Source organism: Podarcis bocagei (assembly GCF_964188305.1).
Source record: "Podarcis bocagei genome assembly, chromosome: 4".
Classification (NCBI taxonomy): domain Eukaryota; kingdom Metazoa; phylum Chordata; class Lepidosauria; order Squamata; family Lacertidae; genus Podarcis; species Podarcis bocagei.
In genome coordinates, this window is record NC_138128.1 from 1,894,579 (window position 1) to 1,907,445 (window position 12,867).

A 12,867-nucleotide genomic window follows, 5' to 3' on the forward strand; every position below is an offset into this window, starting at 1 on the left:
GATGGGCCATGGGCCTGATTCAGCAGGACTCTTCTTACGTTCTCATGCTTGCTATGTTCTTTGCATACTCTGTAACTGTGATTTCCTGAGAATTTCTCTCTGCCTTTTGAAATGAGCAAGAACAGGAAAAGGCACACACGCTAAAATTAATCTGCAACTCCAGATGGGAATCACCAGATGTGACAATCACACATGTGGGTTTTTCACTGCACATAGGAATGGACAGGAATCTATTTTCATTCCTCTTCTTCCAATCTTAGATTCCGTTCCTCACATCTTCACATTGCAATTTTTTTGCAATTAGAAAAAAAATAAAAGACCTCACTAAAGTTTGAAGCATTTTGGTGGACATTGCTCTAAACATGTGGGGGTTTTTTTGGCAAGTAGTATAATGCATTTTGGTAAATATGCACTTCCATATAATTTTGCATACACCCCCCCCCCAAAAAAAAAATTAAAATATATTTCTGGTTGGAGCACTGCACTGCAAAATTCAGAGAACTGTGAAGAACTGTGGAGGCAGAGCAAATCCACCAGGGCCAGTAGGCTTCAATAACCTTAGACACATCCACAAATTTGTCAAATCCTCTTTCAAAGCCATTTTTGTTGGTCGTCAACACTGCGTTCCTGCAGGATGGAGTTCCACAGTTTAACTGCACACTCTGTGAAGGGTTTTCTTTCATCTTCTCTGAGCCTTCTGAGGTTCAGCTTCATTGCATGTCCAGGAGTTCTAGCGTTAAGAGACTAGAGAAGAGAAAGCGTCAATTGTCAAGGTGCCCAACATATTCTCAAATGGCACGATGGCAGGGAGGCAGAAACAGAGTTGCTGTGCGGTAAAAATCCGAGGCTTCTGTGTTTGGCAGCTGAGCCAAGCCACTTCCTTCATGTGCCATACCTCTTATTATGGTTCCTTTGAAGGGAGTCAAGAAGGGAGGAAGGGAAAAGCTCAGGTGAACCGTCTTCCCGATCACAGAAGGTTGGCAATCCACAATTTTGCAGCGATTATTCCTCTGTGGCCCCTTTCCAGATCACGTCCACCTCCACATGGCAAGGGGAGACAGTGGCAATATACCATTTCTGACGAAGTCTTATTAGCAGGGACGAGCAATCTACCATCTGCAAAAAAATTATTTCCAGAGAGGGTTCGGTTTCATTTTGCTAATTGACGGTCGGGATCTGAATTTTAATGGACTAGCTCCTGCAGCCAAATAAAGGCGATTCTTCTTAGCCCAGAAGAAAAGGGGTATTGATCAAAGGGACAGGAGTCTTCCAGCTCCGCTGCTGGAGCCATGAATTGCATTTCCACAGAGAGGGCATCTGAGTGTGAAGAGTGTTTGGTCTCAGGGAGGTGGCGGGGGTGGGGGGTGGGGAGAATGCCCTCCCCTCAGAAGCTGACCCACAGAGCGAAGGATGAGCAAAGCTCTCAATTTGCCGGGATTCAAAACTGCATCTAACAAAATTCCACCTGCAGAATTCTGAAACATAAGTGGCTTCTGCACCTAATCCACATTTAAGAATATTTTTTTCTCTCCTTTTTTTTCATGCTTTAATGCACTTCTGCTACTCGATGAGCTACAGACAAGGGCCGTTTTGGAATAGATAATTGAACTGCAGAATTGCATGCAGTTTTGAACCCCTCCCAAACTCCAGAGTGGATTGCAAAACCTGGAATGTATTTCGTGATCCACAAAGGTCATTAGAGAGCCCCTAAAATAGGATGCAAAGTGGGGGGGGTCTCTGGAAGTAGCAGGGGGAGAAAAGCACACCACCTGCTTCTTGCCTCGCAGAACTGCTGGAGGACAAAGGGGTTGTGGCCTCTTCCAAGTGCATCTAGATCTAGATCTTCCAAGTGCATCTAGCATCTAGATCAAGGGAAGTAATAGTGCCACTGTATTCTGCTCTGGTCAGACCTCACCTGGAGTACTGTGTCCAGTTCTGGGCACCACAATTCAAGAAGGAAACTGACCAACTGGAATGTGTCCAGAGGAGGGCAACCAAAATGGTCAAAGGCCTGGAAACGATGCCTTATGAGGAACGGCTAAGGGAGCTGGGCATGTTTAGCCTGGAGAAGAGGAGGTTAAGGGGTGATATGATAGCCATGTTCAAATATATAAAAGGATGTCACATAGAGGAGGGAGAAAGGTTGTTTTCTGCTGCTCCAGAGAAGCGGACATGGAGCAATGGATCCAAACTACAAGAAAGAAGATTCCACCTAAACATTAGGAAGAACTTCCTGACAGTAAGAACTGTTCGACAGTGGAATTTGCTGCCAAGGAGTGTGGTGGAGTCTCCTACTTTGGAGGTCTTTAAGCAGAGGCTTGACAACCATATGTCAGGAGTGCTCTGATGGTGTTTCCTGCTTGGCAGGGGGTTGGACTCGATGGCCCTTGTGGTCTCTTCCAACTCTAGGATTCTATGATTCTATGATTCTATGCATGAATGGCTTACTTGCAACTGACCAGGCGAGAGCCTGGAGCGAAACACATTCCTCGCTTTGCATTTGAAGTTTTACTGCTCTTATCACTTTCAAATCAATTTCCTTGGGTCACACATGTTTGTATGTATGATTCCGAGTTGTCACAAGATATCCAATTATTCTTAAATGCCTGGGATTACAGGATCAAGGTCCTCAATTTTGTTCACTCACTTAGAGGAAATAGTTTTAATTGGATTTTGAACAAATGTGCAATTCATTGTTACTGCTTTGAGTTCTGTTGGGTTACTGTCTTCCTTAGTGGGTTGTGAAAACCACTATTCTGAAAAATGCTCAATCCATAGAGCATGAGACTCAATCTCAGCGTTGTGGAGTTGAACGAGATGACCCCTGTGGTCCCTGCCAGCACTATACGAATTATATGATTCTTACTGGGTCAGGGGCTCTGGGAATGAGTTTATGTAACCAAGAGGGCAGTGGCCCAAAATGGTTTGGGAACCACTGATGAAGAGCAAAACCAAAACATGGCTTTTAGCAGTACTGTGAACAGCCCAGCAACATCACAAGTAACTTGAGCACGGCTTCAATTGCCTATGATTGTGAGTTGGCATCTGTCTCGAGAGGCAATGAAGGAGTGAAGTCAAACCACTGGAAAATTGCAGCGTCTGCTGTGGCTGTAGAGACCGATATAGGAGAGACATGTTTTGTTGCAGCTGGGGCAGAAGACATGCAGTTATGCTGATGCAGATGACGTTTCTTCTCTCTGTGCTCCTCCCAATAGACATTCCTCCTCTGGTCACTGCTGTGGAGGCACAACCCGACTTTCTGTCTCCATGCACTGTGATGGTCTGCCAGAAAATTCCCACCTAGCAGGTTGATGCTTCCAACCTTCAGGTCATGTTTGTGGTCATGTTTCGTCCGCCAACGGGTCTGGTGCCAGCTCCCCATAGAGGACGTCCTTGAGGATCTTGCCAACTTCCATTCTGTGGACGTGATCAAGTCAGCGAGACGTCGCTGTGTAGGGACACAGGTGGTGCTGTGGTCTAAACCACTGAGCCTTTTGGGCTTGCCGATCAGAAGGTCAGCGGTTCGAATCCCCACAAGGGGTGAGCTCCCGCTGCTCTGTCCCAGCTCCTGCCAACCCAGCAGTTCAAAAGCACACCAGTGCAGGTAGATAAATAGGTACCGCTATGGCAAGAAGGTAGACGGTGTTTCTGCGCACTCTGGTTTCCATCACGGTGTCCTGTTGTGCCAGAAGCGGTTTAGTCCTGCTGGCCACATGACCCAGAAAGGTGTCTGTGGACAAACACCGGCTCCCTCGGCCAATAAAGCGAGATGAGCGCCGCAACTCCATAGTCGCCTTTGACTGGACTTAACCATCCAGGGGTCCTTTACCTTACCTAGACGTCACTGAGACAGAAGTGCAAACATGCTGGGAATGTTTGTTTGGAATCAGATTCCCAAAATCCTTGTGACACAGTCCATGTGGAAGGCATTGAGGCGTCACTCCTGGAAGCTGTGAGTTGCCCATGACTCACTTCCATAAATTAGCGTGCTCAACGTGCAGGCCTGATAGACCTTCATCTTGGTTTTGGATGTTAGCATCACATTCTCCCAGACCCTTTTGCAGAAGCGAGCCATTGCTGCAGCTGCCTTGCCAATTCGCTTGTGCAGAGCTTCATAAACTTGCAAATGCATACAATCAAAACCCTCTGCAAAATGAAGCCTCCAGCCCCGGGCTTTAGAGCTTACCATATACCACCAGACCTTTGGCTTGGTCCCAGCTGGATAAAACCCTTCCACATCTGGGCAGGTGAGGTTCTTGTTTGTGTAGTCCAGGTACATGAGGACTTCTTTCGGCCTGATGGCCTGGCTGACGCAGGAACCGGGGTCTTTGTCAACGACTTCCAGCGGGAAAGCGACTTTGCTGCAGTATGTGGTGTTTCTGCATGGAAAGGAGAAAAAATAGATTTCAAGGTTTCGACCACAAGGTTAAAAGGGAAGGTTCACACTCAAAATACAAAAGGACTCACCGGTCACCCGAATATCTTTCTTGCATGTAACTGTTGAACATTTTAATGTTTTATTGAAGTGGGAACTGAGAGGATGCAGTAATGAGATAGAATTTTAAAAAAACTGTAGCATTGGAAGAGACCCAAAGGGTCATTTGGTCCAACCCGTGGGGTGTGGTGGGTGCAAAGAGAGAAGGTGGTTGAAAGAATAATTCATGAATTCCCAATTTGACTCATGAGAGCTTTCTTTCTGTTGGCAATTTTCTTTTTAGACCTATATTATAATTATATTTTATCCTGGCATTCTACCTTGATGTACTTTTCTCCTGCATGCAATTTGCTTTCACTTATTTTATGTGCATTTTTTCTCAGAGATTTATCACTGCAATTAAGTTGCTAAAAATGTATGGTTATGATTATTTGCAGCAGCAGCTGTACTGAATGTGGAATTTGTACTCATTATCAAATACAGTATATATATGCACAAACACACACATATATATACACATACAGATACAGATGTATATATACTCTCTCTCTCTCTCTCTCTCTCTCTCTCTCTCTCTCTCTCTCTCTGTGTGTGTGTGTGTGTGTGTATGTATGTATTTAATGAGATTTGTAAACACCATGGAGATTCCTTGAAATACAAAGTAATCTGCAAGCTAAACAAACCAATAAATATTTGTTTGCTTCTTCATATTTATATCTGCCACTATTCCTCCCATCTGGGCCCATCACCTCCTGGCAAATAGAAGGGGAAGAAATGGAGGCAGTGAGAGATTTTACTTTCTTGGGCTCCATGATCACTGCAGATGGTGACAGCAGCCACGAAATTAAAAGACGCCTGCTTCTTGGGAGAAAAGCAATGATAAACCTAGACAGCATCTTAAAAAGCAGAGACATCACTTTGCCAACAAAGGTCCATATAGTTAAAGCTATGGTTTTCCGAGTAGTGATATATGGAAGTGAGAGCTGGACCATCAAGAAGGCTGATCGCCGAAGAATTGATGCTTTTGAATTCGGTGCTGGAGGAGACTCTTGAGAGTTCCATGGACTGCAAGAAGATCAAACGTATCCATTCTTAAGGAAATCAGCCCTGAGTGCTCACTGGAAGGACAGATCCTGAAGCTGAGGCTCCAAGACTTTGGCCACCTCATGAGAAGAGAAGACTCCCTGGAAAAGACCCTGATGTTGGGAAAGATGGAGGGCACAAGGAGAAGGGGATGACAGAGGATGAGATGGTTGGATAGTGTTCTCAGAGCTACCAGCATGAGTTTGACCAAACTGGGGGAGGCAGCGGAAGACAGGAGGGCCTGGCGTGCTCTGGTCCAGGGGGTCACGAAGAGGCGGACACAACTAAATGACTAAACGACAATTTCCTCGCAAGCAGAACACAAAGCGGCTGTAAGAATTTTCTAAACAATCATGGAAAAGGGCAAGACAGGTGATCGGATGACCCAAACACCCTCGTTCTTCCAACCTTAAAACCCCTCCCTACAAGCAGGGCCCCCTCTCCATCAGCTTCCTTACCTGAGCATGCAGGTGTAGTTCCCGGTGTCGTTGAGTAGAGCGGGGCGGAACCAGAGGGTGTCCTTCTCCTTGCTGATGTGGTTGTCCGGGAGGCGGAAATTGATGGGCTCCTCGATGTCCTGGCCTCGCCCAATCCAGTACCAGATCAGGGTGAGGCCCGCGGAGTGGGCGGTGCTGTAGTTGTACTTCAGGAAGGCTTCAAAGAGAGGACACTTGATTTTGGCCGGCTCCCCGTTGTAGACAGGCTTGTGCTTCATGGTGTCCACGCCCCAGTCGTCACAGCGCTCTAGGGGGGCAGGGAGACAAATTTGCAGTCACCGGCACTCGGCTTAACCTGCCTCACAGGGTTGTTATGAAGGTAAACGGAGAAAGAATGCTGCTTGCCAAATTGCTGGGATAAAAATATAATTTTTTTAAAGGATACTTGCAAAACCATATTGAAAAATCAGAACTCCTATTAGAATAAACAAGTTCCATTTTAAATACTGGAATACTAAATAAGATGGATAGCAATGTGTAATAGAAAAAGAAGCATGAAATTAGGTTAAAGGTGTGTGAAAGAAAGTAAAAGAAGTGGAAAGAAATTGCAATTGAGTAGATTGGAAGTCTGACACAAAGGTGGGGTGAGGGGCGGTGGATGGTGATGGGAAAAGGAATTATCTGTGGGACTGAGTGTAGGCATGTTTGAACATTTTTAAGGGTTGTATGAAATGTATGTTTGTATGTTTGTATATTCGCAATATGTGTGTATTAATGCTGAATTATTTTAACAATAAAAACTCTCTCTCTCTCTCTCTCTATATATAATATATATTTTTTATTATGCAGTATTCAGGACCATTTCATGAAGATGACTGGGTGCAGGGTTCTTTCTTGCCCCTTTACATGCTTAGAAAGCTGAAGTATAGAATCATAGAATTTTAGAGTTGAAGGGGACCATGAGGGTCATCTAGTCCAACCCCCTGAAACACAAGAATCTTTTGCCTAACATGGGGCTCGAACCTATTACCGTGAGATTAAGAGTCTCATGCTCAACCGCCTAACGCTAATCAGTTTTTGTATTTTAACTTCAGGATGTTTTAAAATACTCTTGAAATAAATTGCAGGAGCCGTGTTGGTCTGACGCAGTCGAAATAAATAAAATTTAAAAATTGTCCAGTAGCACCTTAGAGGCCAACTAAGTATGTTTTGGGTATAAGCTTTTGTGTGCATGCACACTTCTTCAGATACACTGAAACAGAAGCCACCAGACCTATATATATAGTGGGAGGGTGGGGTTTTAGGAGATGGGTGATTGACTCAATGGGTATGGTCAACCTGTTGACAACTGTTAATGACTGCAATTAGTCCTACAGGAAATTATTTAAAATACTGTTGTCTTTTTTCTCCTTGAACTTATTGTTTTTGCTTACTCTAAGGCGCTTTGACAGTTTTTTTCTTAAGCAATCCACCAGTGTGCAAATTTTATTAAACAAAATGGTTTTATAAAACTGCATTTAATTTATCAACTATGTAAGTGCAAGAAGGGCACTGAGGCTCAAACAGCATTCGACTGTTAGCTGAAACACCTTACCCATTACAAAATCAAAATGGTTTAAGCCAAGTGGTACAGAGAATTGGCCACTTGCTGAGGGGTATAAAACGGCCATATGTCGGGGGAAGGAAACAAAATGATTGAAAAAGACGCAGGTCAAAAAAGATTCTGCACACTTTCCTGGGCAGAAATGCTGCTTAGAACCCAATTCTTATTTCCCTCCATCCTTATAACTGCCCCATCCTCAGATTTGCACTGCTAAACCGATTTTCCAGTCTGCAAAATAATCTAGCATCCCCAGATTGCTATATTCATACGCAAGAGCCTTTGGGTGAAGGACTTTGTCCAAACATCTCCCAGAAATCAACATAAAGTCAGATCGTGAATTTGGACACTGTGGAACAGCAGGAACCGTTCTGAAATCCGGCAAGACGTACGGCGGCAGTCACTGGTTGTAGATTTAATTCCATGTCTAATTTACCGTGGCCGAATGTTGTCTGTCACACTCGGGGAGCATATTTATGCATTCGTCCGGCCTGTCTCTCCCTCCCGGGATTCTCAATTTACATGTTAATAAGTCTTATCTTGCAGAGGTATGGATCTGGGGCACAATGCCATTCACGGAGCTCCCAGTTCAGAATAGCGCAGGGTCTAATCTTGTTACCAAATGGGAGAACTGAAGCAGGATTCAGAGAAGCATAGAATCATGCCCATTATGGAAAATAAAGTCCGTGTGGTTCTTGACTCTGTCCTGAATCTCCCAACTGTTGGGTGTTTCATTGTGGATGCCCACAAATTCTACAGTTATAAGAAAGGGGGGGGCACATTTTTCTGCCTGCTTTTGTCACACCATGTACAGTGGTACCTCTGGATGCGAATGGGATCCATTCCGCAGCCCCGTTCGCAACCTGAAGTGAACGCAACCCGCGTCCACACGTCCGTGGGTCGCAATTCACCGCTTCCGCGCATGCACATGACATCATTTTGAGCGTCTGCGCATGTGCGAGTGGCGAAATCCAGAGGTAACACACTCAGTTACTTCCGGGTCGCTACGGAGCGCTGAGGAGATTTCACCCCTCCCATATCCAAGAATCTGCTGGTGTTCTCTGCTGATTCTCCAGAGAGGAGGGGGCGGTTTCTGCTCTCTACTTATTCCGTGCCAGCCTCACACAAAAGAGAGAGAGAGACTGAGTGTTAGAGAGAGATCGTGTGTATAGATAAGGTTGCTGCTAAGAGCAGCTGCAGACACTCAGCGCAGTTCAGCATTTTCGTTTAGACCTCATTTAGCTCTGTATATAGTTGTGTATTATAGCTGTAGATAGAATAAAGAAGATATTCTACAGAGCTTCTCTCCGAGTCGTTTATGCTCTGCTGTACTCTGCTATACTCTGCTGTGCGGCGACTGTCTTCTTGTTGGAGTGAATCCGGTGCTCACAACTCTAAGCTGTGAGTCCACAGCACTTTGACCTGTTCCTGTGCAGAAGGTGGTCTCTGGAAGTGCTACCCAGCTCGCCTGGCCCAGTCGGGGCTGAAGTGGATGAGTCCAGTTGGTGGCACTGGCTCAAGGGCGTTGCTGACAAGCGCAACCCGAAAATATTCATCCTGAAGCTACTTCAACCCGAGGTATGACTGTATAATCCTACACTTTTCTATTTTCATTCGAATCTAGATGAGATGGGCCCTTGGTAGTTCAACCCTTGCATACACAAGTCACAAAAGAGAGATACGGTCAGCCTACAGCAACTTTCGCATCAGAATTTTATTTATTTCTAAGAACAAAATGCACAAAGAGGGATAATTCGGTCACTAGAGCATGAGACTCTTAACCTCAGAGTCAAGGGTTCAAGCCCCACATCGGGCAAAAGATTCCTGCGTTGCAGGGGGTTGGACTAGATGACCCTCGTGGTTCCCTCCAACTTTTATGATCCAATGAAAATGTTTCTGACAATCAACTTTGCCATTTCCACAAACTCACAGATCTTGCTTTGCCATTCTAATAATGATGGTCTTTTCTCCCCCTTCCAATTCTTTGCGATCAATATTCTGGCCGCTGCTGTTGCGTAAAGGAATACATTTTTTGACGGCAATCATTAGAGGCCGTTCAAATCAGAGAATAATTAAAGTGGGATGGGGTGAAGGAATATATAAAAAATATGGTTCCAGAACTGGAATATTAATAGATAATGTGTAAAACGTGCAGGGGTAAGCAAGGAAATAATAAAAGAATCAATTGAATAATTATTAAACTACAACAACAAGATGGAAGAAGTTAAAAAATATATATTGAGATCACACATGGGTGACGGGAAGAGGGGGGTATAGGAGAATTTATAAAAATTTCTAATAGAATATTTCTACTTGCGTTGCATTTATATATAGCAAAGGGAAGTCCATAGCAATTAGGTATATTTTAATCTAGTCAAATATGTACAGTGGGACCTCTGGATGTGAATGGGATCCGTTCCAGAGCCCCGTTCGCATCCTGAAGCAAACACAACCCGCGTCTGCACATGCAAGACTGAGAGGAGATATAATAATAATACTACAGTCATACCTTCGGTTAAAGTAGCTTCATGTTAAGTATTTCCCAGTTGCGCTCCATGGTGACCCGGAAGTAATGGAGCGTGTTACTTTCGGATTTTGCCACTCGCGCATGTGTAGACGCTCAAAATGACGTCATGCGCATGCGCGGAAGCAATGGAAAGAGACCTGCGCACACGCAGATGCGCAGTCGTGTGTTACGTTCTACTAAGGATGCGAACGGGAAAAGTGCTAGGAGGAAGGCACGCTTGGCAAATCCACACCGTGATCAACTCTTGCCCGAAAACCCATGTCCCCACTGTGGAAGGACGTGTGGATCCAGAACTGGCCTCCACAGTCGCTTACAGACTCATTGTTAAAACCGTGTTTATGGAGGACAATCTTACTTGGCAAAGAGGGATCGCCAAAGAAGAAGTAGAAGAACATATCGCTTTGTATAGTATCAGAACACTTACACACAAAACCCGCCAACCCAATAAAACATACATTAAAGCTAGACTTTCCCCAAATTCCTAGAGCTCGGCCTCACAAGAATCCCAGCGCTCTCAATTTAAAAGGAAAGGAGTCTTGCAGATGTGAGGAGTCCGCTTCTCGCAGCCTCTTTAATTTCGAGCAAAGAGGCAGAAAAGCTCCCGTTGGCTTGGAGCTGGCCTTGGCCCAGCGCCAAGGAGAAATCTGGCTGCGCTTTCCGTTAACACAGAGCGGGTGTTTAACCATTGTGGCCGCCTGCCCAGGGAGGAAGGAAGGAAGGAAGGAAATGGGCTCCATGACTCAGCAATGTATGAAGTCGAGGTGACGCACAGCCCTCAAAGAGATGACTGATTCTGACAGATGTATCTTTAGCCGTCCCACCTTCCTCTGAACTCTTGCACGTCCAAGTTGGCTAACAGTAACCACCACCTTCACATTAATAAGGGCAGTAGACAGATATCACCTTGCCAACAAAGGTCCATATAGTTAAAGCTATGGTTTTCCCAGTGGTGATGTATGGAAGTGAGAGCTGGACCATAAAGAAGGCTGATCGCCGAAGAATTGATGCTTCTGAATTCTGGTGCTGGAGGAGACTCTTGAGAGTCCCATGGATTGCAAGAAGATCAAACCTCTCCATTCTGAAGGAAATCAGCCCTGAGTGCTCACTAGAAGGACAGATCCTGAAGCTGAGACTCCAAGACTTTGGCCACCTCATGAGAAGAGAAGACTCCCTGGAAAAGACCCTGATGCTGGGAAAGATGGAGGGCACAAGGAAAAGGGGACGACGGAGGATGAGATGGTGGGACAGTGTTCACGAAGAGACCAGCATGAGTTTGACCAAACTGTGGAAGGCAGTGGAAGACATGAGTGCCTGGCATGCTCTGGTCCAGGGGGTCACGAAGAGGCCGACACGACTAAACAACAAAAGGGAGCAAGGGAGAGGAGAGGCACCCCTCTGCCCGAGACCATGCTGAAGAGTAGCAGCTGCCAGTCACTGGGTGACTGACATAATACGAGGTCTGACATCATCCTAGGCAGCTTCTTGCATTCTTCTCTGCAATCGTTTCCGATTTCTAATGAAAGGATGAATCATACGCAAGGCAGATGGAGCTCATTGTATAGCAGGAAAGATCAAAGCACCCATCCACTCCCCACTCAGGAAACCGTGAAGGAGCAGGAAGGAAAATTCATTCACTTTGTATACTTTCGCCATCCTGAAAGTTTAACATTGCTCAAAGTGTGCAAGGACTCCCCGCGTTATGCAAGATTTTACACTCTTCAGAATCTCTCGATGTGGAAACGCAGATGGGTACAATTATGGTTGCCCCACGTCCAAAAGGATATTGCAGAGCTGGAAAAAGTTCTGAAAAAGGCAACCAAATTGATCTAGGAGGACAGAGTCACTCCCCTACGTATGAAGAAAAGTTGCAGCATTTGGGAGTTTTCTCAAATAGAAAAGTTGGGTCAGAGGCAATGTAATAGAAGTTTATAAAATTATACATGGCATGGCTATTGAGAAGTTTACCTCCCTCTCTCATAACACCAGAACTCATGGGTGTCCAACACAGCTGAAGGTTGGAAGATTCAGGACATATAAAAGAAAGGAATTGTTCACATTAGTCGCTTAGTCGTGTCCGCCTCTTTGTGACCCCCCTGGACCAGAGCACGCCAGGCCCTCCTGTCTTCCGCTGCCTCCTGCAGTTTGGTCAAACTCATGCTGGTAGCTTCGAGAACACTGTCTCACCATCTCGTCCTCTGTCGTCCCCTTCTCCTTGTGCCCTCCATCTTTCCCAACATCAGGGGCTTTTCCAGGGAGTCTTCTCTTCAGTATGCATTTAAAGCCAAATATTGAATTTGCACTTTCGGAAACAACACGGGAACCAAAACACAGCTGCATTGCATCACAGTTGAAATAAATAAATAAAATTTAAAAATTGTTCAAACTAAGTTTCTTCTGGGTATAAGCTTTTGTGTGCATGCACATTTCTTCACGCACCTGAAAGCTTATACCCAGAACAAACTTAGTTGGTCTCTAAGGTGCTACTGGACAATTTTTTATTTATTTATTTCGACTGCGTCAGACCAACACGGCTACCTACCTGAAACTTGCATTGCAGGGCACTGAACTAGATGACCATTGGTTGTCCCTTCTAACTCTACAGTTTTATGATTCTATCCTTAGAATTTTGCACTTATCTGAATTTTGCAATGCAGTTTCCTAAACAGCATTTTAAGAATGAATATTTTGCAGGGAAAGTGTGCACAGAAATGAAGATAATCATAGAAATAACATACATACAGAAATTGCTTGCAAATACATTAGTCAAGACCACATACAAATATAT

General features: G+C 44.9%; 1 protein-coding gene across 6 annotated transcripts in view; it reads right to left on the reverse strand.

Moving 5' to 3' along the window:
* The window catches only part of IL1RAP (interleukin 1 receptor accessory protein), a 95,062-nt gene that overhangs the window by 42,664 nt on the left and 39,531 nt on the right, over positions 1-12,867 (reverse strand). For all 6 annotated transcript variants that reach the window (XR_014007047.1, XM_081190224.1, XM_081190225.1 and 3 more), the window contains 2 exons: positions 5,977-6,262; positions 4,187-4,379 (listed from right to left, as the gene is read on the reverse strand). Coding sequence is in view for 5 of the 6 variants with exons in the window: in XM_081190224.1 (XP_081046350.1) it covers positions 4,187-4,379; positions 5,977-6,262 (479 nt within the window). In the remaining variant the exon portion in view is untranslated. The remainder of the gene's footprint in view (positions 1-4,186; positions 4,380-5,976; positions 6,263-12,867) is intronic.